Raw genomic sequence first — 24,521 nt, forward strand, 5'->3', positions numbered from 1 at the left:
TGAAAATATAGACAACAAGAAAAAGAAGAATATTCATAAATATGAAATTAATTATTCAGTAACAATAAAAATAAAACATAGTGATGTGTTTCAGAAGTCGAGATCTAACGGATTTACTGAAGTCACCCTCAGAGATAGATACGACATTGAAAAAAACTGTTTATCATGGAGGCCCTTATTACTATTACGACTGATATAACTAATGGAATTCTAGCTACTGAAAGTCACTGAATATTAAAATTAATAAACCACAGTAATGAACTCCTCAATGTTCCCTCACACTTGAGTTTTTAAAAATAACTTCACTTGCTAGACCTTATATATTCAGCAGACTTTCTAACCCCCAATTCTGCACATAAGAAAGAAAGAAAACCATCATTTTTTTAAAAAATTACTCTTTATTGATTAAAATTGTATAAAAATAAGACATATCAAAAATATATAGTATATAATAATAGAAAATAAATGACGAAAGCTTTAAAGTTATGATCCAAAATTCAAATACTGATCAAAAATTATTTGTTAGAATATATTAAGTAGCGATCAAGTTTAATATCAATTTTATATTTCGCCTCCATTTTTCAAATGCTTATACATTCTTTCTTTGTAATTTAATATTGCATCTCGAGCTCCATCCCATTTGTGTGGGCCATTTAACCGATACTGGTACGGCAGACAAGGGCCAAAGAAACAAGCTTTAAACAGTTTTGGATCTTTCAAAAGCAATCCAGCCAAGCTCGGCTTCACTCCAAATATTCCAGCTAAATCGTCCATGTATGCTATATAAGGGGCTTCTACTGAATGTCTAGAGGACTGAACATAATTCCGAGCTCGGAAACCTTCGGTGGCTCTGACGCATTCCAGCATTTTCTCTGTGGATGGGAGGTGGCATTTCCCAGTCATGAGGGCGGCAAAGCATCTGGATTGAAGTTCGGCGACTGGGAAAAGGGATCCATTAGGTTGTATCAGACCAATAACAGCTAGAAGAGCAAAATACAATTATTTATTATAAAAGTAATTCAATACAATAAATCATACTCATCTTTCAACAATTGCAAAAACTTTGTCCACCTATTTGTTACGGAATAAGAGATAGCTTTAATTAGAGAAAATTGTATTAACTGCTTCATTATACAAATGTGCACAGCTGTATGAGCAAAGAATAATGATTGAGAGTAAAGAATGTTAAAAAAATTCTTTTGATAAGCAACGAGTGATTAAACTTTATTTAAAATTTCTATTATTAATAAAATAGTCAGTAAATCCAAAAACTAATAATATCAAATTTCATCATAAGATATTTTTGGTAAGGATATCACCAAGCGAAATTAGGCATTTCAAAATGAAACATATTATATGAAGCGTTCTTAGTCTATACACTATGGTATTTTAGAAATTGATATTCTGTCATAGTTCATACTGTAAGGAAAAATTTAATGCGCATGCCCCTCAAAAGCAATGAATGTTTTCTTTTCACACCCAGATTAAGACATATTCAACATCTTAAACATGCTTTACACAGCAATTAACAATGATATATTATGAAATATAAAAGAACATAATATAAATTAATGTCCGAATAAATGTGAAGTTTTATGTAAATAATTTTTCGGAGATATTCTAGTAAGGGGGGAAATTTTTGTCCCCAGAATAACAATCAAATTCTGCTAGATGCAAACGATCAACCATTTTAAGAAATTATATTTTATATAATTTGACACCAATTATCAATTCTAAAATTCACTTAAGGCTCAAAATATAACTGCAATATGTTTTATCGGAACTTCTTAAATTCTCTTCAGTATTTTTCAGAGATTAATAAATCAATCTACCATATTCATACATAATTATTTTCTAAACTTATTGTTATTTCCTCATTATTATACGTAAGTGGAAGAAAAATTCTATGACCATAATAACCATTTTAAAACAGGAAATTCAACAAAAATTATATTTCAACAATCCTTCTTTCGATTTGACATTAAGGAGGGAAGGAAGATATTTAATATTCTTTGTGAAAGAAGATTATATGAGATGTAATTAACTTCATTCAAATTTTAATTTATTTTAAGAAAAGGGCAAATTATGAAAACAAAAGCTGATGGAAAGTTTTAACAAACATTCAAAAAGAAATTTGAGTAAAACCCTTTTAAATCTCACAGATAATAAATATTTGAATGAATTTCGAAAAATGATATTTTTTTAATTAGTTGCTTTATTTTATAATATAGGGAAATTATTCATTCCACTTTTTTTAAGATTTTTATTTCAACATATATCCTGTTAACTGAGAGGAAAACTACCGATTGATTCCAGTTCAAGAAGGAGCCATGATTCACTCTAATATAAGCACAGATTTCATTACATAGTTACGTTTGGCAACTGAGTTCTATGACTAATAAATCAAAGGAAAATATTTTTGATGAAATAAAATTCATAAAAATGCAAACGTATTTAAATAAATGCAAAATAATACTATAAAAGCGAACATTCACGGTTTTGATGAGTTATATTTTTCATGATTATATGAATACATGTATTATTTACTGATTATTAGTGTTTAACAGGATTATTTTCAATAGATTATTTATTGCACCCAAGAGCTCAATTTCTGCAATAAAAGAAAAGGCGAAGAAACGGAATGCACATGAAGTTTATAGGTACTGATAATTACACTAATACCCACATTTATTTTCTAGTTGGGACCAGTTAAAAAAAAAAGGAAGAAAATTTTCATTTGCAAAAAACGACTCTTTCTTTGATTTCTTATGGAACGACGAAATAAAAAAAGAACAGCATTCTTTTTTTTTAATTTTAGATACACTGAATAAAAACTCTACACAAAAAGAAAGAACTTGTCATATTAATGCATCGAATTATTCCAAACTGGCTACAACTTTTCTACATAGGCAGTAATGTAGACAAAATCGAGGATCAACTAAATATGTCTAATGACAACAGCATAATAATTAGGCAAAGATAGAAGGAGAGTATGTTTTAAAAATACCAACATCTTGCAATAAGCTTTGCCCTACAAATTTTTTATTAGAAAAATATTAATTCGTAGAATTTCGAACAATTACCATCGAAATTATTTTTTCTCTTATTTTTACACATACACACATTTAAAATACTATGAAGGTTTTTTTTTTTTTTTTACTTTGCTTTCAATAATTAATATTTTTGAGGTTTCCTATAGTCTTCTCATGTTTTTATCTCTCTTCACCTTCTTCTCTAAGAAGTCGTACTCCACAACCTTAAAATTACTGTTATTAGCAAAACAAAAAGAAGGAGACAGTTTCAGAAATTATGTTACTTGCATCTTAAATGTAAAAGAAAATTAAGAAATATTGCAATCCTCTGTTACGTTCATTTTAGTAATTGATTCGTAATCTTAATAGTGAAAACATGTTTAAGTTTCTAGCGCAGTGCTTCCTCGTTTATTGGAGCCTCAACCGCGTGCAATTTTTCAACTTTTCTACTAAACATTCAAAAGGTTCGACGCAATAGGAAGCTACATATCTTTTTAATTACAAATTATCATCTCAGTTTGAGAACAAAAACTCAAAATGATTCAACAGAATCTTAAAAAATGGATAAGGAAAAGAAAATAAATAAATAAAGGAAAGAATGACATTTGTTCTCCTTATAACAATAAATAGTGGGAATGTCATAATATAAATGTTGGAAAGAAATATTTTAATTTTAAATACATATCCTTTCGATCATTAATTGACATTCCGCTTACTAATTTTCTATCGTACATTCAGCTTACTAATTTTCTATCATGCTATCTTAAATTATTTTTTCATTCTGCTTTTGACGATTTTTATGCATGGAATTTCATCACCATCTCCTTTCCTCTCATGTTATTCGGCTAAATCATTATTATTCGGAAACAATAAATAAAATACATGTAAAACTTCATTTACTACATTGTAGAAAGTCCTATGCTACAAAATAATTTTGGTACTACTTTGGCCTCAGAATATTTTAAAAATAAATACCAGATTGAACAGATTGCGTTAAACAAAACTTGCAGAAGCAACAAAAACAATAATAATAAAAAATGACATAAATAATAAATGCACTTCTTTTTGGATGTGTTTAACTCATTCTCAAACAAACTGTTTTTTCTTGCTTCGAAAGTGATGAGAAACTATGTTTAATCTAAATTCTTATTCACAATATTCTAAGAATTAACTAAGAATAGAAATATTATGATCCGTGTTACTTAGTTTGCAATTAAATTGAATTTTATGTTACATACCTGTTTATAAATCATATAACGACAATAAAAAGAAAAAGCTTACTTATTTCGCTATTGCTTGTTAGCAAGCATTTCGAGATTTTCTTTTTTAAAAAAAAAATATTTTTAAATAAGTATGGATTTAAATTTTAAGAAATTACTCAGTGAAATTCCCCCTCATCTATTTTTAAAATGTTGAAGAAAGTGTATTCTTATTCATCTGAGTTAAACATAGTATATATACTGATTTAAATTTCATATATATTATTATTATTATAAGAATAATGAAAAACTGATTAAGAATTGCAGTCAGGCATCAAAGAGTAGTAATAAGAAAATATATTTCCTGGCTAGAAATCTAAGCATATAGTAGAAATTTAGCTTATTCAACTCCTTCATGTCTGTGTATATTAATCACATTATAATTAAATTTATACGAAAGAAAGCATATGAAGTTACCTAATGAGTGATTTTTCAGTTGTGGAGGGAACATATTCTTGTACAGTAGAACTTTATTATTTTTCCCAACACGCAGTATATCATCAGTCAAGAATGGAAATTTGATGCAGAAACCAGTTGCAAATACAACAGCATCAATATCTGTCGTTTCTTCTTCCCCATCAAATAATACACCATTCTGGAAAAATTCTTTCACATCTTTTTTCGCAGTGACCGCACCTGTTAAAAGCTTGTACTGAATTTCGTCGTTGATTGTAGGATGTTGACTTGTTACAGGATGATATGGTTTTATTCCAAATCGTTTATGGTCCATTTTCTTATTAAGAGTCTTTTCCACTTTCTTTGCAAAATAAGAAGCGGGCAATACCATATTGCTACGCCGAGTTAAAGAGACATCCATTGGTTTTCCTTTCTCGAATAACCGAGGATATATCCATGCTCCCCTTCGAGTGCTTAAATAAACCTGGAAGTAAACAGAGGGTTATTATAAATGCACAAACAAATGAAAGATTATAAAATTTATTCATCAATATGTTTTAGAATTAAATCACCTTTTTTATTTATTTTACTTAAGTAACAGAAGGTTCACAGTAACTCCGAACTGCAATAATACCTATCTCACGTTTTGTTTAAAACTATGGAAGAAATTCGAGGCAACAGGGTGAATTTTAGAACCCAACTTTAGACACTATGGCAATCACTTCTTAAACTTGGCATTAAGGGTGGTGGGGTAAGGATGGAGGGTTACTGTCACCAAGGTATAGTTCTGGCTAACACCAAAGCTTCACCAATAAAATATGAAATAGGTCTCTGCAAAATGCTGGTTATCCATAGTATCTCTTGATAGTTTGCCTAAACATAAAAATAGGGAGAGAGTTTAGTAATTCCCGTACTATATAACAGAATAAACAGAATGATTTAAGGCTTGGATTAATTTTTTAATCCGCTTTCATTGTCGCGAGACGCCTTAAATATCTATAATATGATTGCAGAACAGATAATCAAATCCAGTCTTTAATAATTATTTTTAAAATCCAAACATTCTTACATTTTTAAGGAAAAAGAAGCAACATTTCGAAATCAGAATGAAAAGACTTTTTAAGATTGAATTTATTCTTGGTATCAACAAACGGCAGGATGTCATACATTAAAATTAAAATAATATAATTTCGTCGTTTACCGTTGTTGATAATCTGAAGTTCGTACTGATTTGCGTTGATAAACATAGAATTTGTAATAGCGTATTGATTGCATTGTATAGCATGAAATAATATTCAGTATCTAGGAGAATAATTGTCTCAGTGGAGTTTTTTTTAGAATAATTACACAATTCAAGTGATAGTCTGAATCACAATTACTACTTCTTTGTTAAACTTTACTTTTATAAAATATTTAAAAATTTAGAATCACGAACACATTGTTATATATCGTACATGTTTTGAAACAGTATTTAATATTCAAAATATACAATTATTATATTTCTATCCTATTGAGTGCTTTGAAAAATTCTGCGTTTACTCTGTTGAGACAATTGATTTCCTTTTTCCGATTACTTTTCATGATGTTTTTGGTAATAGGAATTACTCGTTTTCAAACATTGTTTGATTTTATATAAGTTCTTTTAATATTAACCTCAAATGTTTTAGAATTCCAACGGTTTTATATTAAGCCTTGTGCCTGTATATCCAACATATGTTGGGTGCAATATAACCAAATACATCAAAGAACTCCAACTTCCTATTCTATTCAATCTTACTTTTACTTGATTATTACAGCATTTACAAACAATTGATTACATAGTATTGTGTGCAAACGTGGATGTCGCACAGTCATGAGTCATAATATAAATAAATAAAATAATATATACACTTCCACAGTCACTAAAATAAAAAATAACTCAAAATATTGATTAAAAAAAGTTTTAAATAAGTGAAATTAAATTGACAATTTTATTAAATCAAGAGGTCTCATAATATACACTGTTTGAAATCCCAAAATGTCTAAATCTATCACTGTTCTGAAAAGCATGGATTAAAACCATACCTTTGCAGTTACATCTTGCCCTTGTTCAAGTGACCTTAAACTTACGGTTACTTTCGCCAAAACTACTTTGGTTCCACATTTGTTGTATTCTGTTAAATATATATAACACTGCTGTATATATATAACACTGTTAAATATATATAACACTGCTGTAATTATAAATTATAGAGAGCAGTAAATTATACTGCTCTCTATAATTTATAATTATTTTCAAAATGAAATCTCAATTTTCTTTTGACAATTGACAATTTTTATTTTGACTTCCATATTTTTGATAAAAAATTATTTTTACTTTTTAACACATTGATAAAAGTTTTTTATATTTATTATTTCCAAGTTTTTAATCTTAAAAGTATTTATTAAATAATAATCACCAAAGTGACGCTTCTTTACGAGGCATCTGAGAGCAGTAGTCGCAATTTTAATCTTATAAAACACTCAAGCCTTATCCAAAAATTGAACTCTGCCACTTTTGTGTTATTACAAAGACATGTGAAAATCACTTACCCAATTGTGGCTTTTTAAAATTTCTCATACATATTTTAAAAAATTATATGCAATTTCATCTAGATGAAAATTGACTCTTATCTTTATTCTGGTTTCTAAGAATAAATGTTTCAAAACGTATATTATCCGTATCTTTATTATCATAATAGAAATTTCTAATAATATTCTTCCTCCGTAAATTAATCTTTTTTGTAACATTCATGATTTCTTACCTAAACCTTTTTTAATCAAAAATGTGTTTGGCAAATCAAACCCTTAAAAGCCTGCGATTCTGATAGAAAAACACTAAATAAATCGGAATTTTCATTATATTTATAATATATGTTTAAATTGTTAACGAATACTCAGGAATTTATTATATTCATTTGCGTCTTAATTTCTTTATAATATTGATAGATTTTTATTGAAAACGTCATTTGCATTTCTATTACATTAATAAAATTGTTTTTAAAAACTTTTTATTTTTGTTATTACTGTCCACTTTTTAGCCTTTATGTAGTATTTCATAATACATGATTATAAATACCATAGTAACTAAAAATCAATATTTCTCAAAAAGAATATTAGGTACCGCCAGCTAAATGAAATCAATATTTAGTTAAATTAGTAAATTAACTGATAATTAAGAGTTCTATTATTATTTAAAAAATTCTATTATCAGTTGAAAAAACAACCGCACAACACTAGCACATTAAGTAGTAGGGGAAGAATTGATTACAAAATTCTATATGTGCAAAATAGGAAACATATCAAGTTAAGTAAAAGCGTTTAACAAAATAACTTTCATTTGACATTTGGAAACCTGAAATGCAAATTTTCTTCTTTCCTCACCTGCTTCAATGAAATGACAAAGTTTTATATGTACCTCAGCCACTTTAATTTTTTTGAATTTTCATTTTAAACTGGACAGTATTATTAGAAAAATTGATTTGAGGGAGTTGAATTTTGTTATGAAAGCCACCCTTGGGATAAACAAAAACTGTATACAATTGAAGAAACTGCCTTTGCAAGACGATAAAAATGTTTGGCTTCAATTCATGAGTAATGAGGAGCGGTCGTATACTTTTCTTGATGGGCTGTACAATGAAATACCTTCACACAAATGAAATGAAGTTCGTAAAATTTGAATTGGTACTTTTCATTATTCTCGGTACTTAAGAGTAAAAAATGGAAAGCTCTTTCTTTAAATAAGCGACAGTAAATCCCTTTTGCCCCCATTAAATGTCTTCAATTTCAAATTGGACTCTGGGTTTTCCTAGTAACCTCCCCGATGCATCTTCTTGCTCGCCTAATTTTAACTTTGGAAAAGATCTGGATCCTTTCTAGCCGTATAAAATCTTTTGCAATTAAAAAACATAGCAAAAACACATGGGGGCGTATTCAGTTCATTATAGGAATTAAATGTTAAAAGCATAATTTATTGATTGTAAAACAAAGTTAAAAGGAATGAAACTCGAAATATTTCCCTATTATTAAAATACATATATAAATTCAGTAAAATAATCAATAATTGTTTTAAGGGGATCGAAAAAAATAGATTATGATGATATTTGATCAGTTGCTTGCTTTGAGCACTTTCCAAGATAATCATTCGAAGTCATATGTTTTAACTCTTCTTTCCATGATTTTTTTGTGAAATAAATCAGGGTGATATAATTCATGCTCTAGATTAAAGGAAAAGGGCTTACAAAATCCTAGTATAAATATATAATACAAAACAATTAAAAAACAGTATGATGGAAATATCCATCATCATGCAAATTTACATGTTAAGCTCGGTACAAAATCTTCACTGTCCCTATTTTCTAAATTTGTCCACTCATTATCGCTTTTATTAGCAAAAAAATCTCAGATTAATTATAAAAAGTATTCAAGAAATGGCACACTTCTTTCAACCACAACAAACAGCGGAATGACAAGTTCAAACCCTCTATAATGATTGTGGCATTTGATTTTTTCGACAGCTACTTTCCTTGTTACGCAATAGTCATGAAAAAAGTTATCAGCAACAACCAATTTACATTACACCTGTTTTGAATACAATTTTTTGTTCACTAAATGTTGTAAGGATAATTTCCATCATCATGCAAAGAAGGGTTAAGTATAAGTAAACCAATGACCTATATGACGAAAATAAATCAAATATATATTTAGGAACAAATTATAAATTTTTTACATAAAATAAGTCCATAAAAATAAAATAATACGTTAAACTTTCATGGAGTTATTAAAAAATATTTACATCTGCTTAAGCATGATAATAAATAAGAAGAGAACATGCAAAATCTTTCATCAATGAGAAATGAAACATTGTAAAAGTGAATAATTTAATAACTAGAAGATAGAAATTACAGGAAAATTGGTTTGATTCATCTGGCGCTGAGTAATGTAATGTTCAGGTAAAGAATCAGTGTTCAGTATATGCATACAAATTATAAAGTAAAATCTTTGCTCAGTGTGTACAATATTCAATCAGTACGTACTATGTGAAGTTTTGATACAATGTTTAATCAGTATGTACAATGTAAAGTTTTGATAAAACAAGGAAAAAAAAGTTGTGAAATAATGATTTATTTTTAATAAACTGAAGTGTTCAGAAATTGAAAAAGCTTTAATAAATTTAGCACTGACAAAAATAAATTAATTAAACATGAGAATAGAAATTATAACGGATACGATAAAAGAGAATAGTAGAATAAAACTCAGGCGAAATGAATGAAAAAGATGTATAATTACTTTTTTTGCTACATTTGCCAGTTCAGCAGCAATATCACAACCAGAATTTCCAGCCCCAACGACAAGGACACGAAGATTTTCCATTCCAGAAGTCGATTTGTAATTTGAGCTATGTAAAATTTGACCAGTGAATAAATCCAGATTCGGATAAGATGGTGTATAAGGATATCCATGATGACCAGTGCAAACCATGACCCCATCAAATATTTCTTCTCGAGTTTCATCTGAACGTAGATTTCTCACTTTGACTAGCCATTTGCCAGTTGTACCATAATCTTCGGAAGGAATAATCTGCTGTACCTAAAAACAAGAACACTTTTAGATTCAATCAAGGAAATTAAAAGATTTCAAACGGTAAAGAATAATATTAGAATATTTAGAATTACAGAATAAAACATTTTGGGAACACATCCGCAATAAGAAGTGTGTAAAATTAGAAAGATAGCATAGATATGTCTCAAGATTTAACCACTTGTGGTGGAAACACGTGCCACGCATTCGAGATTCTTTTGTCACAGAATCACCACACACCAGCTGGTACTTGTCACAGAAGTAAAAATGAAGTTCGCGACACGTCGACTGATATTGTTTGCCGGAATTCAATTTACAAGAGAGTCTTAAGTTGAAAATTAATTAATTTGAAAGATAGAAATCTTTCACCAATTTCTATAAAATATTGGTTACTTTGTTTTGCAACATTGCGAGTAACAGTGGAACTGTGAATTTCTTAGTATAGCAATTGGTTAAAATACATACATTTCGATAAACCATATAAAAAGTGGCATACAAGGCAAAATTATTACTTTCTTTGCAAAATATTAAGAAATTTTACGTTTAAAAATTACTATTTGCCTGAACCATTGATTCATAACAAAATACGAAGGCAACATTAAAAAAAATATGAATTAAACGTTTTTTCATACGCGTACTACAGCGTGATACGTTTTTAAATATAAAGCCAAGAAAGCAATTTATATAAGGAAAAGTTAGAAAAAGAGTCGATGGCAGAATGACAGTCCTTTGCTGTATGCTAATTTACAATGATTTTCTAACTTTCAGACAGTTTAAACTTCGTTGCTTACTTTAATTTGCTTTTTTCCGTTTAGTTCTATAAAATGATTATCATTTTTTTTTTTTTTTTTTTTTTTTGCTCAAATTAAGGTTTTAGGATGGAAATGACTTATTAGATGGTTTTGATTTCGATCAGAATATTAAATTCTCAGTGAAGACTCATTTGCTTTATTTGAAGCTGCGAAGTGAGTCTCTAGTTCATGACATTTATTATTCATGATATGCTTAAAATATCATGAAAAATATGCATATAGGCATTCTGTGACAGCAACTCTTAAAATGATTCTAAGCATTTTATTTTCAGAAAATTCAAACCAATTCTTTATTTATTAGCAAATAAATGAAGCAAAATATTAAAAATAAATCAGGCTGTTAGCTCTTTGAATTACTTTTGGGTTCAGTACTAATTAATTCCGAAACTATTGGCATAAGTTAGAAATCTAACTAAAATGTTTAGATTCTTAAGCATTCAGAACTATTAGAAAGAGTGCGCGAAAACCAAAGCTCAAATATTCAATCCATATTACCTGAACGCTTCTAACAGCTTTAATTACATGCTTCTTAACGTTTCTCATTTGTTACCGTATATAGAAAAAAAAATGCTTTCGGAAACCCAAACTTAAGTAAATATAATACCAGTATATATTATTAAATTAAACAAAAAAGTTCAGTAACAAAAAGTTTACGCTAATAAAAAAAGACTTTTATGAAGATGGAAATACTTAATTTATAAATCTTTTTTTTTTTTCTATTAAAGGAGTGGGACATTTAAAAAATCATTTTGTTTCCTTTCACTTAAGCATTTCTTAAGGACAATTATATTGGTAAAAGATTTTCCAATGTTTATATTGGACAGTTTCTTATCTTTGGATACTCTTTTTTATACACAAAAAAAAATTTAAATAAAAGGAAATTCTTGGTTTTTCGTGATAGGTTGGAATTTTACATTTTAAAGCGTCTCGATATTACTTTGCTGTAACGAAAATCAATGTTTAGCGTTCTTTAGACACACCTCCTGATAGTACGAAATACTTCCGAGTAAATCGAAATGCTCAGCATACATTTCTAAATATTTCAAACACATGGCGTGATGTAAGTAAGTTGGAAATTCGGCAGGAGGAGGGAAATCACTGAAGGCACTCATTTCCTTGCTTGTGTTACTGATCGTGTTCTTCATGACGGAGGCATATTCATCCTTGTTACTTTCATGGTAACGCCACAAGCCACCGAATTCGCTGGATTTTTCATAACATATCACATCAATGTTTTCCTCTTTGCACGCTTTGATTGCAGTAAGACCGGCCATACCGGCTCCTACGACCAAAATATGTTGCTTGATGGTACCCATTTTCTGAAAAAATAAGAAAATAATTAGTTATTTACAAATACTCATAATATATGAAGGTTATCAGTTATTATTTACTTAACAGAAAATGTCAATGAGTTTTTGAAGATAAACATCTAAAGTGAACGCTAAGAAAGAGAAAATGTTAAAACAGATTTCAGTTCCTTTACAATTATGATAAATCCGAGATTACCATGATGACACCGACTATGATGAGAAGACCAAAATTCATTTCAGAACAATTTCAAATGATTTCCAAATTCTGTAGAATTTTAGAACGGGTTTTATATTCATTGCTGTTTTCACGTTATGATACGTCCGGGTGATTAAAAGAAGAGCAACAAAGAATAAAGATGGACTAGTATACATCAAGCCAAGCAAGTTTCCTGATAATCTACTGCATCGACGATGAAAACAGAACTGTGGTAGAGAGAACATAAGGAAATGGGTACTAATGAAAATAGCGTTACCCCCATTCTTGTTTATCTGTTCTAGAAGAAATCAACGTTTGTAAGTGTACCGAGAAAAGAAGAATTAGAGGCATACAAATGTTTGAATTTATAAAAGTTAGCTATTTTCAGCAGTAATCCCTTACATGGAATTGCAGATGGATTTACAAACAAGGAAAAGGCCGTTATGCCCTACATGAATGGAGCTACCGGTAGGAAAGGCAGACAGGCAATGAATGCACAGGGAATCTTAAAAGGTTCAAACTACTGCGTTTTAAGCTTAGGAAAGTGGAAATCATTCCTGTGAGCAGGTCTGATGCTAGTAAAGCATAAACGGCCAGTGTGGATGAGGTCATTTCGAATAAGTAGCAGTTTGGCAAAGCATTGGCAAAAGAGCCGCGATCCATGCTCAGGGTATTCAGCAATCCAAGATAAGATTATTAGCTTGGGTAAATCAATACACATCATTCATCTACTGGAATCTACACACTGTCTGCAATCCATTATCCACAAGGCATATAGTTCGCTTATTCATTTCAGGGACAATGTGGAGCACAGCTTCTTTGGGCGACTCTGCTTCAAATGGATGAAGACAACTTCGAAAAGGATGGTATATTTAATATCCACAAGAAAAATAATTTTTTATTATTTAGTTAAAAAATAATTTACTATCTGACACATTAACCGTAACTCCTTTAATTTATTCGACTTATTTTTAGCTGCAGAAGGGGGATAATGCAAGAAAATAGGGAAGAAGGTTATTTCAGGTAAAAAAATGTCTAGTATCGATTGCAAAATTTGTCTTACAGTTCTAGAGCTTTTTTTCAATTTAAAAAAAAATACCAACAGAAAAGGAGCTTCAGTAATGGATGATGTAAGTAAAATATTCGATTTCAATTTTATTTTCGAGAGATGGCCACTCCGTTTTTTCCATAGGCAATTCTTTCATTCGTTACAGTTCCTTGTGAACATTTTACTGTTATAGAGGTTCTGTGTTTGGTTTTTGCAGTAGGTCTGAAAGACAAAATTTTACCTACTTGATGTTCTATCAGAGTCACACTTTGAGGCTCTCATAGAACAAATTGAGCCAAAAAATTTTCGAAGTGCAATATATTAAGAAAAAATTTATCCAATCCAACAGAATATACAATATGCATGGCAAAAAAAAAAAAAAAAAAAAATCATTCAGAGTGTAAATTAAAAATCAGACGATAAGAAGAGTTTTAATTCAATATCGCAGAAGAAAAATGTTGCAAAATATTGTTTGAAATTTATAAAATAAGAAATATTGTTTACTTCGTTACTATCGTTTATCGTTATTTTATGATGTAATGCTTTTTTTTTTAAAGTAGAGAAAAAAATAATACCTAATTGCAAAGTTCACTAATTTTTTTTTCTTATTATAAGACAAACAAAGCAAATTTCAATATTGAATATCATTCTTCCGAAAATTTTTAATTAGTATTTTATAATTTGATATTTTTTGGTGAAAAACGAATAAAATAACTATCAATAATAGCAACATTGATCATTCTTTTAATAGTAAAACGAACTTATTCGAGTAAGAAACATCACCATTCAGATTTTTCATCTTTGAGTTCATAATTTTGTCCAGATTTAATTTAATGTTAAAATCTTAAAGTTACGCATTTTCTAAATAAAATTAATTATCTTTATTTTATTTATGAGCCATTCTAAATTAAGAATATTTTTTCTAGATACCTATCTTTACTTTATAAAAGTAATTAAGCTCAATAAAATTATGGTTAAAACAAAATAAAAAAATTTTGATTGCATAATTTCTCCCAACAATGTGCTATAGAAATCGGCAACTCATCGTTAAAAGCAAAACATAATTTTTTCATATACCGCAAGGCAATTTTTCCATATACAGTGTTCGTATATTTCTCATTTATGCGTCGCTTTGGCACAAACCCGATTCATTTATAACCATTCTAAGGATACAGTATTTAGTTTATATGACGCAAAGCTTTGATTACATTTTATTTCTCACCTTTCAAAAATTCGTAAATTTTCTGTTTATTATTATTTCTCTGTATCTATTAACGAGGAAGCTTTTCCTAAAAAAACAGGGAGATAATGTTATTTTTTTTTCGCTCTCATTTTCAGATATACTACGCAGGAAGGGTAAAACATCTGAAAACCTCCCACAGATGTAGGGTAGGGGGATGTTAATGGGGGCTCAGTTTTTCGGACGAGACTGTCTAATAAGCAAACCATTAATAAATTCCTATAACTTTCATTGAAAAATAAAACTGAAATTTTAAAAAAATTGGCAAGACGACACGATTAATAAAAACAGAAGAGGCAAAACAATTGGATATTCCAGTCTCAAGTCTGAAAACCAAAGTTTATGAGAGTAAAAAAATTGAGGACAGGTTATCAGCTTGTAGAAATTCAGTTCTAAAGAAATTGAGTGCAAAAGAAGAACAATTACCTGAAGTAAAGGATATCTTGATTAAGTTTTTAACGCAATGCCATTATCAAATATTTTTGTGAGTAGGCCCATTCTTATAGAATAAAGCGAAAGGGATTACGTTGAAATTGACTGTAAAAGATTCATTTTCTCATACGGATGGCTTCGTAAATTCAAAATGTGAGAATCTAAAGACGTGCCAGCTGTAAAAGAGGACAAATTGTTCATAAATTTGCTAAACAAAATTGATAGTATCTAGTTAAAGGACATTTATATTGCTGATGAAAGCGGCTTCTTTTATCATTTCAAATTTCTGATCTGAAAGCGACAATTGCTAAGGTGGAAAGAATCCCCCAAATCATCTCAAAACACTCATAGATGACTCTTGAAACAATTGGGAAGTCATAAAAGTCAAGACGTTTTAAAAACTTTAAAATACGGCCAAAAAGTTATGAAGAAAATAGAAAAAGACTGGAGGATAGTTAGTTAACTTTCTTTGCAACTAAAATAATTATGAAAAAATAAAATTTCAAAATTTTACTTTTTATGGATATCATGCCCATCACTGCCATTTTGCAAATTGAGAAAGTGGTTTTCTTTCCATCGATGTGCGAGAAAATAACTTTTAGATCTGGAGATAATATTAAAGAAAAACAACCCTTAATATGTGCTACAGAATAAGTTTATTACAGCATACATTTCAGAGTATCATAACAGGAAATACCCACAAAAGGATAAACGTACTTTAAAAGATAAATATTAGTATAGTATTATCTCACAGCATGGAATGAATTCAAATCTGAAATAATAAAGAACTGTTTCAATAAAGAAGGGTTTTTAGATCCCAAACTAGACGAATGCGATATCAAAAATAAATATTATGTTGAAGAAAGTGTTGATGAAACTGTATTCAAGGATGAAGAAGGCTAAAATTTCCCAAGAGAATAAATCTCTTTCGAAAAGTATGTGAAATGTTATGCCGATATCATGACTTCGGAATTATGATTATTTGATGAATATGAATCAATTGACTATGACAGAATAATTATCTGTGTTTACTCATAATTTAACCGATGATGAAGAGAAGCATGAAGAAGTTATACGACCTTCCTTTAAAGATATAATGGGCTCCATTGAAAAATTCATATTTATTTTGTCTTTCAAACACTAATGAAGAAGCAATCAATGAACAACTTAATTCGCTTTATAATATTGTACTTAATACTCACATACAATAAGCATATCAGATGATGATTAAAAATTTATTTAATTAAATGTATACATTTAAATCGCATCAAAAAATAAATTATGACTCGTACACAAGATATACAATAAAGGTCTGATTTTTCTCACTTTTATGATAAGTATTTAATTTTAAAATTAAATTATTGTTTTCAATATTGTGCAGCAATACAAAAGTGCGATCTTCAAAAATTTAAAATAATTACATTTAAATGAATTTGAATTAGCAGTATTAAATTTGTAATAGTGATAATTGTTAAAAAAAATTCGATTATAAGTCTTTTCATTTATGTATATTTTTACGTCAGTCTTTTGGAAGATTTATAAACGATGCTTTACAATAAAACTAACTTTCCAAGGTTAATTTGTGTCAGTTAGAACCATCCCACACCTACTCACCTTAAAAAAACTGATTTAATTATTTTTGCGTAACCATTCTTGCCTCTTCTCATAACAACTTGTTTACCTGAAGGTTACGACACAATATTTTTCTCAATAATGAAGTTATTCCTTATCAGTTTTTTACTTCCTGTTTACGCCCGTTGCGACAGCAACTAAGAAAGAAAATGATGGTGAGTCATCCATTCTCATTAGGAAATGTTCAGAATGGAGTTCCTTCATCACTATAAATCACGATGAAACGCAGGAAATGAAAAATCATTCTTTCTGAGTAATGATGCTGAACGAATTTTTCTGCTGCTTCATATTACATCACCAACTGCAATGGATTTTTTTTTTTTTTCGTTTTTTTTTGTAGTTTGCCATATTGGCTAGCCAGTATAGAAACCAAACAACCGTTTCAACAATTTTTCTTCTGGTAATGAAACATGTACACTAACATATTGAGTAACAGTCCATATCTTCAGCACTAAGGACTGATAAAATATCCACATATTCGCTGAATAAAATGAAGACCAATAAATGCATATATAATATACACATGCGTAATAATTTCAATCAACAGAACATTGTTCAATTTTCTCAGAGCATTGTTGAATGCAAATCTTTGAATTTACATATTCAAAGATTTGCACTCTGAGCACTGATGTACATATTCAGTACATAAATTATTTTCATAGATGAACTTGCTTGCCCCTCATCCTAATACGTACAATATGCTAAAGAATAGTGCGATTTAACTGCATCTGTTCGTGTCTGTCATTAACGTTTAACACTTTGGATTTGTCTGTTTCTAATGCTCATATCGGATAAGTAGGCTTGAATTTTATTTATAATTATATAGACATTTTCGGATCGTTATATATATAGAGAGAAGAAGATAAGGAAAGATAAATAAAAGCGGTCAACCCTTAATTACTCATCAGGGAATAGAATCAATGTGGACTGCAAAAGGGATTATAGCCTTTTCTACAAACAATATCCAACAAGTGAAAAAGTATTGTCTACATCCCAAATGTCATAACAGACAAATTTGGGAAAGATTGAAAATACGATGCGAAACTGAGTTACAATATAAATAATTTTTTTAAAAAGGCGCCTAATAGATCAAGTTAAATGAAATATGGATACAAACTGAAGATTAACTATGAAGAAATTAAAGAAAATGTATAGCACAGAAGATAAAAGTACAGTACAAAGGTCATACCTCTTTACGCGTTGGGGGGAAGTGTTTATTGAATGTTTACAGTATATCAAGTTACAAGACTTTGGTGCCTGTTTTCTTCCCTTTTTATTCATATGTTCCTATCTTTAAGCACTTTTCTTCCTAAATCCTATTCATTTTTGGTGTTTTATATTTAAATTTTTGTTGCACTTTTACTTGAATATTCCCTCTTATTTGTGTATATATATATATATATATATATATATATATATATATATATATATATATATATATATATATATATATATATATATATATATATATATATATATATATATATATATATATATATATATATATATATATATATATTACTCATCACACTTTAATTCTGAATTGCGCAAATTTCTCACACTTTGTCTTAAACTGCTGCCCAAGCAATTCTTTAGTTTTGGTTCCAGCATCACCTAATCGCTGGTGTGGTGTGGAAGTTTGTAGAGGAGGTGCCAGCTCAGATATTGGCCTCGTCATCTGACCGCGATTCAAAATTACGAGGTCTGTCCCAATAGCCTTAGTGTTGCTTTAAAACGGAACGTTAATATAACTAAGCCAAACTAAACCAACGTCACTCAAGATAACGGACGGGAAGACCTATTTCTGAACCGTTCAAACGTCCCTAAATCTAATTGGCAGCACATTGTTCTTTCTTGCATAATACGGCACGTTTTTTAATAAAGTGAAGAAAATCAAGAATGTATCTTATAGTTCTTCGCTTTGACCAACTACATCCAAAATTTGATCCAAACCTGCAATTAGTATCAGACCACGAACCGAATTTCATTTATGTAACTTATTGCACTACAGATGAATTTCTTGTTGGCGTATTTCGTCCAAAATTTAAGATTTTTACATATTTGATATAAATTTCATACTAAGGTTCACTTGCTTTTTAGCTATATTGTTCACTGACAGAAATAATTTTAAAAAATTGTTTTTTCAGACTCATGGGACCTAAAATATGAAGATTTTTTAGTAACTAGACGTGGAAAGGAACTTTTTAGCAATCTCAACTCATTGTATATTTCGTTTCAGAACAGGTATTGAAAAATAGCAATTTTTTAACCTCATTCTTTCAAAACACATGTGCATTATCAGACTTTGCTTTCTAATTTGTGTAGGTTTTGGGAAGAAACAGGTCAGAATGAGTCAAAGCAATGTTATTCGTTGGGTGTGAGAGAATTGCCTCCTTGGCATCAAATAGGAGATTTCGAAAGGTGAAATTTAACAGATGAAGAGATTAGAGATAGATCAAGGTGCTTGAGGATATTGGGTGTACATTAACATCAACTGTACCGATGTATTTGATACAATTATATACTTTTAAATTGATTTTTCTAGCAATATTCCTAATTATATTTGGAAACATTGTATTTAGAAATACCAATTTAAGTTCTGAATTAAAACGTTTTACGACTGCATTGCTTCGTTCGCCTAATATATAAAAAGGAATTTTCGTATTTTATGCGCTGCCGTACCGTTGATCCGATTATGTTAAAACTTCGCCAACTTATTGCTTGCACTTCCGAGAAGGTTACAGGCATAATACAATTATTATATCTAATATATAAAAATGAATTTTTTTTGTCCGTATTTTATGAGCTGCCGTATTGTTTGTTCATCCGATAGCGAAAAAACTTTACCAACTTATTGCTTTGAACCTATAAAATCCATGTTTATCACATAACCAGTTGTATGTTGGACAGCCACGAAATTTATTTGTTTTGGTTGAAGACGGAAAAACAAAAAAATATTGTCTATCCTGAAGTATACTTGAATAATAAAGTAAAAATAAAAAATAAAATGGAATAAATATTATTTACACTCCTTCTTTATATGTTATTCAATTTCAATGAATTTATTCACTGTCGACAAGAAAATAAATATTATTTACACTCTTCCTTTATATGTTATTCAATTTCAATGAATTTATTCACTGTCGACGAGAAAATAAATATCATTTTTTCTATCATTCCTAATTAAAGAAGATATCTATTTCAAATTTCAACGATATTTCCAAATTTATTTCTTCTGTGGCAGTAACGCGCCGGTTATCAGCTAATACTTAATAAATATTTATCCGAACTGCGTAATATTAAGTAAAATTAACTTAACTTATCGTGATCACACTCATTTTCATATTAAATAGAAAATGATTAAGGCTTTAGTGAATATTTTTATTATTAGTTCAAATCATCATTTTTTAAAAAATTTCTATTCATTTTTCCACTAACTAAGTTTTGAGCATGGTCATTTGAACAGAAAGGAAAACCAAATTACTCTGGATTTGAATTGGATCACCTATGATGAGTTATGAAATTTATAGAACGAAAGGCCTCTTTAAAATGTTAATACTCCAACCTTTTTTATTAAATAAATTTTTAAAATTTAAACAGTAATTTGTTGCTTACATTTAAATTATTAGCTCCAGAGAACCATCTGACCTTTTTCTGTTCACCTGAACCTCATAATATATCTTGTCAGTATTATATATATATATATATACAGATTGCAACGTTTCCTTTTGACTTAAGAAATTACTAGAAATTGATTAGTTCTTTGTCACCTTAGAGAACTATTAATCCTTTTTTGCAAGTGAATCATATTTAACTAAATGGGAGAGAAAAAACATTTTATACATTTCTCGCAAACAATAATACATTAAAAATACAAATTAACATTTTGCCTTCATAAAAACATTATGAGAAAGCATTTCCATATTATGATTTTAAAAAAAAATTCTTTTTAAATCCTTTATTCAATTGTGCATCAGATTTACTGAAATTATTGATGTAAAAAAAAATTAATTAACGGTCTAACTTTTCTGTGGTTGTTTAATGAAAAATGAGAAATTTTAATTAGATAAATTGAAGTCGAAATTCAAGATAAATGCTACTATATTTTCTTTCGGTTTATCCATCATTTTGTAGGCGTTAATTTAGCCCTGTATATCCAATCTTTTTGCTCTATAGAGCCAGAGAAGATATCATGCAAAATTCGTAATAAATAATTTACTTCCCCGTAATTTTTTTTATCGATAAGTATTTGAATAAATTATCTTCTACATTTAGGAAGTTACAGAAACTTATTATTAAATTTTAAGAATTTTTCATGATTTAGGATTTTCATGATAAATATGATCATTTACCTATTTCGTTATTTGAATTATAGCTCAAAATGAAGCTTTAATCATTCAGTTATCAGTCTAACAAATGCAATAAAATCTTCAACGTCAATTGAAACAGCAGCATTTAAAAAATAGTTACTTTCTAACAATATAATTGTAACAGATTTAAACAAAATGTCAAAATAAAATGCAGCAAAATATTCTGCTCAAAAAATTTCACAATTTTGCCTGTGGTTATCTTCAGTCTGATAAAGATAACAACAGAAAAATGATTAAGAGTTCTTCTATAACGGAAGAAACAAGACTTATTTCTAAAGATAGAAATCATTCCAATATTCCTTTCATACATTCTAGAATTAATTGATACCAAATTATTATTTGTATCGCCGCACATTGAAATAAACCACAAAGAAAATAATTCTTTACTTCGAAAATATTAGAATACAAAAACAAATTTGCTTAAATTCTAAGAAACTTTCAATTTTCGGATCATCTAAGAAAGTTAAAAAAAAAAAAAAAAAGAATAATGCGACGGTTTTGTTATTTTTAGACCGAAGTACATTTTTCTGGAACAATTAACAAAACGAATTTGAGTTAATCGAATGCAGAAATATACAAGAAATATTTAAACAATACTTAAAATAATAAGTGATTTTAATATAAAATAATTAATTATGCTAATCCATTTGAAAAAATTTCTGGGTTTCCAACGAAGTTTATAAAAAAAAAAAAAAAAAAAAAAAAAAAAAAAAAACATTTTAGTTTCTTCTAAAGGCAAAAAATGACTTCTAATTTCAAATTCTTCATAAAAAGACGGTTCACGATCAGAAAGGAAATATCTACGAAGCGTGGGAACAACTGCTATTATTCCCATATAAAACCAAAAAAAAAAAAAAAAAAAAGACGCATTTGTTGTCAAACAAAAATAAAATCGAGAAAATCTGAGAGTACTTACGAAAACGCTTCAGCAACTTAACGTTTTGTGATTGGCAGACTTGACTATGCTTGATTAGTGAAGGGAAAAAACTTGTTAGGCAACTGGAAAAACCAGAGTTTCACATTCCCGCATTTATGACATCTTCTACTGTATTAAGAAAAATTATATAGTTTTAAGAAGATTTCTTTTGTTCAAAACGATTAGAGTAGGATCTCGCAGATATTTTTAACAGCACTAATGATTAAATTTTAAGAAATGAATTCTGACAACGTATCTTCAAGTAGGAATAGCAAGAAACTAGTTTTTCATAGATGCACCTGCTGCCATCTATTGTTGAAAGGCTCAAATAAGAATAATTCTTAATAACACGCCACGGAAAAAACTATTAACGAAAAGTACAAACAATTTTAATTCAACCAAAACAAACTAAATTAGAAATAAATTCTTCCTGCTTACGGAGATATTCAAATAATATAGAAGTCTGTATTTAAAAGGTAGCAATATATTTCTGTATTTGTTAAAATATAACAAAAGTTATTTGAGACATCTCGACATTACTTATTTTCAGTAAAAATAAATAAAGAAATGAAAATATAAAACTTACTGCTGGTTTGAAATAATTCGTTTAACCTCTGCACTGTAATGACGTGTCTGAAATGTGCATCGAATCATTGAATTTTTAATATTTGTATCTGCAATTAAGGGAAAATATTAAGTAATTAAAAATGCAAATATCACTTTGAAAAATTTCAATATCTCAAGTATCCTTTCTGATATTATAAGGAGTAAAATAGCTATAAATGAACCAAATAGGATGTATCATCTAATTAGGATTAAATAAATTCACAGCTCAAGAGGTTGACTTCTACCTCCTGTCGTTTATTATAAACAGATGGAAAGTACACATTTGCAGTTCTTACCTGATTAAAAATATATTTAAAAAAAATTGTGATTTTTATTACTTTACAAAATTTCCTTAGCTTAAAATACAAAATGTAATTAGTACTGCGAAACAATTCTATACCAAAGACATCATAAAGACACATTTCCTCAAGCAATTCTTTATTAAGTGGTATGTATATATTTATATTTTACGGTTAATCGGTTATTATTAATAGTAAGAGTCGATTAAACATAGTGATCATTTTACATACACATACAGTGGCAGACTGGATTTTTCGATATTTTTAAAGAATACTTTTCACGGTCGAGGATTAGCAACTCAAAAGTACATTACATGCGGTTCACTATTTTAAGACGTCAACAAACCTTTTAACACTCTAGACGATTGCGCAAATCTATCCATCGTTGTTTCTGCATCCAAATAATTCCAATACATAAAATTTCCAGTTCTCGTCTGGAAATGAATTTCTTAATCTATTCTGAATGACCTTATGTTATGAAAATGTTCTTTCACTGTGGTCTTGAGTGACTGCTAGTTTGTTGATGAGTTGTAAAGTTCCTTTAATGCTGTCCAATGCTTCATAATGTAGCTTGTTTGATGCTAAATCTTTAATATGCATGCTGTACAAGCGCTGCAATTTTTAAAGTTATTGCAATTAGGATCCATCAAGTTCTCATCAACTTTTCAAATGGTATCAGAACAGAACTTTCTATCTGTTCTCATCAGTATTTCAAATTTAGTTGTTATGGAGTTTTGCTCTTATTTTTGACAGTTTTTTTTTTTTTTAATGTTTTATACATAAGTTTCAACAATGCGTTGCAATATCGAATTGAAAATCAAATAAATTTCATTTTTCTATCAAATCGGTAATTCTGATATTGCTCTTTTGTTAAAAACACGAAGGCAAAATATATTTTAATTTTTATGATGTAAAACTTTCTTTTTCTGTAATAAACTGCATTCCGCGTTTATTTCTTCATTATCTTTCATAGACCAACTTTTTTCTTTCTACAAATAAATTTATTTTTTAGGTAATTTAATTATGTTATTTTGATAGATTTATTTTTAGACATAGTTTTAATTTTAGTTTCACCTTCCGTCAAGATAATCGTCTCTAGTGATTGCGTTATTCATTTATTTGCTAATAGTGAGCTATGGCGACTAGTAAGCTGCGTTTAGTTATATTAACATACCGTTTCAAAGTAACGCTAGGACTGTTTTGGGAAGGACCTTGTAATTTTGAACCACTGTCAGATTACAAGCATAACACCTGAGTTGGCACTCCTTTCTTCAAACTTCCACGCCACACCAGCGGGAAGGCGTTTGGCCCCGACTAAGTTAACTTGCACCAGGGTCTCTTACGCGACGGTTCTTAGTGGAATCAGGTCTTGAAC

The 24,521-nt window shown here is 29.0% G+C and overlaps 1 protein-coding gene across 1 annotated transcript; it reads right to left on the reverse strand.

Annotated features, from left to right (window-relative positions):
• Window positions 1–377: 377 nt before the first annotated feature.
• LOC129960912 (flavin-containing monooxygenase 5-like) lies at window positions 378–22,507 on the reverse strand. The gene is made up of 5 exons (XM_056074638.1): window positions 22,242–22,507; window positions 12,078–12,416; window positions 9,995–10,294; window positions 4,709–5,171; window positions 378–980 (listed from the first exon to the last, which is right to left on the reverse strand). Exons 2-5 carry the CDS (start codon window positions 12,411–12,413, stop codon window positions 562–564), a joined length of 1,518 nt encoding a protein of 505 aa, XP_055930613.1. The 5' UTR covers window positions 12,414–12,416; window positions 22,242–22,507; the 3' UTR covers window positions 378–561.
• Between the last annotated feature and the right edge of the window lie 2,014 nt (window positions 22,508–24,521).

This window comes from Argiope bruennichi, chromosome X2, assembly GCF_947563725.1.
Source record: "Argiope bruennichi chromosome X2, qqArgBrue1.1, whole genome shotgun sequence".
Classification (NCBI taxonomy): Eukaryota; Metazoa; Arthropoda; class Arachnida; order Araneae; family Araneidae; genus Argiope; species Argiope bruennichi.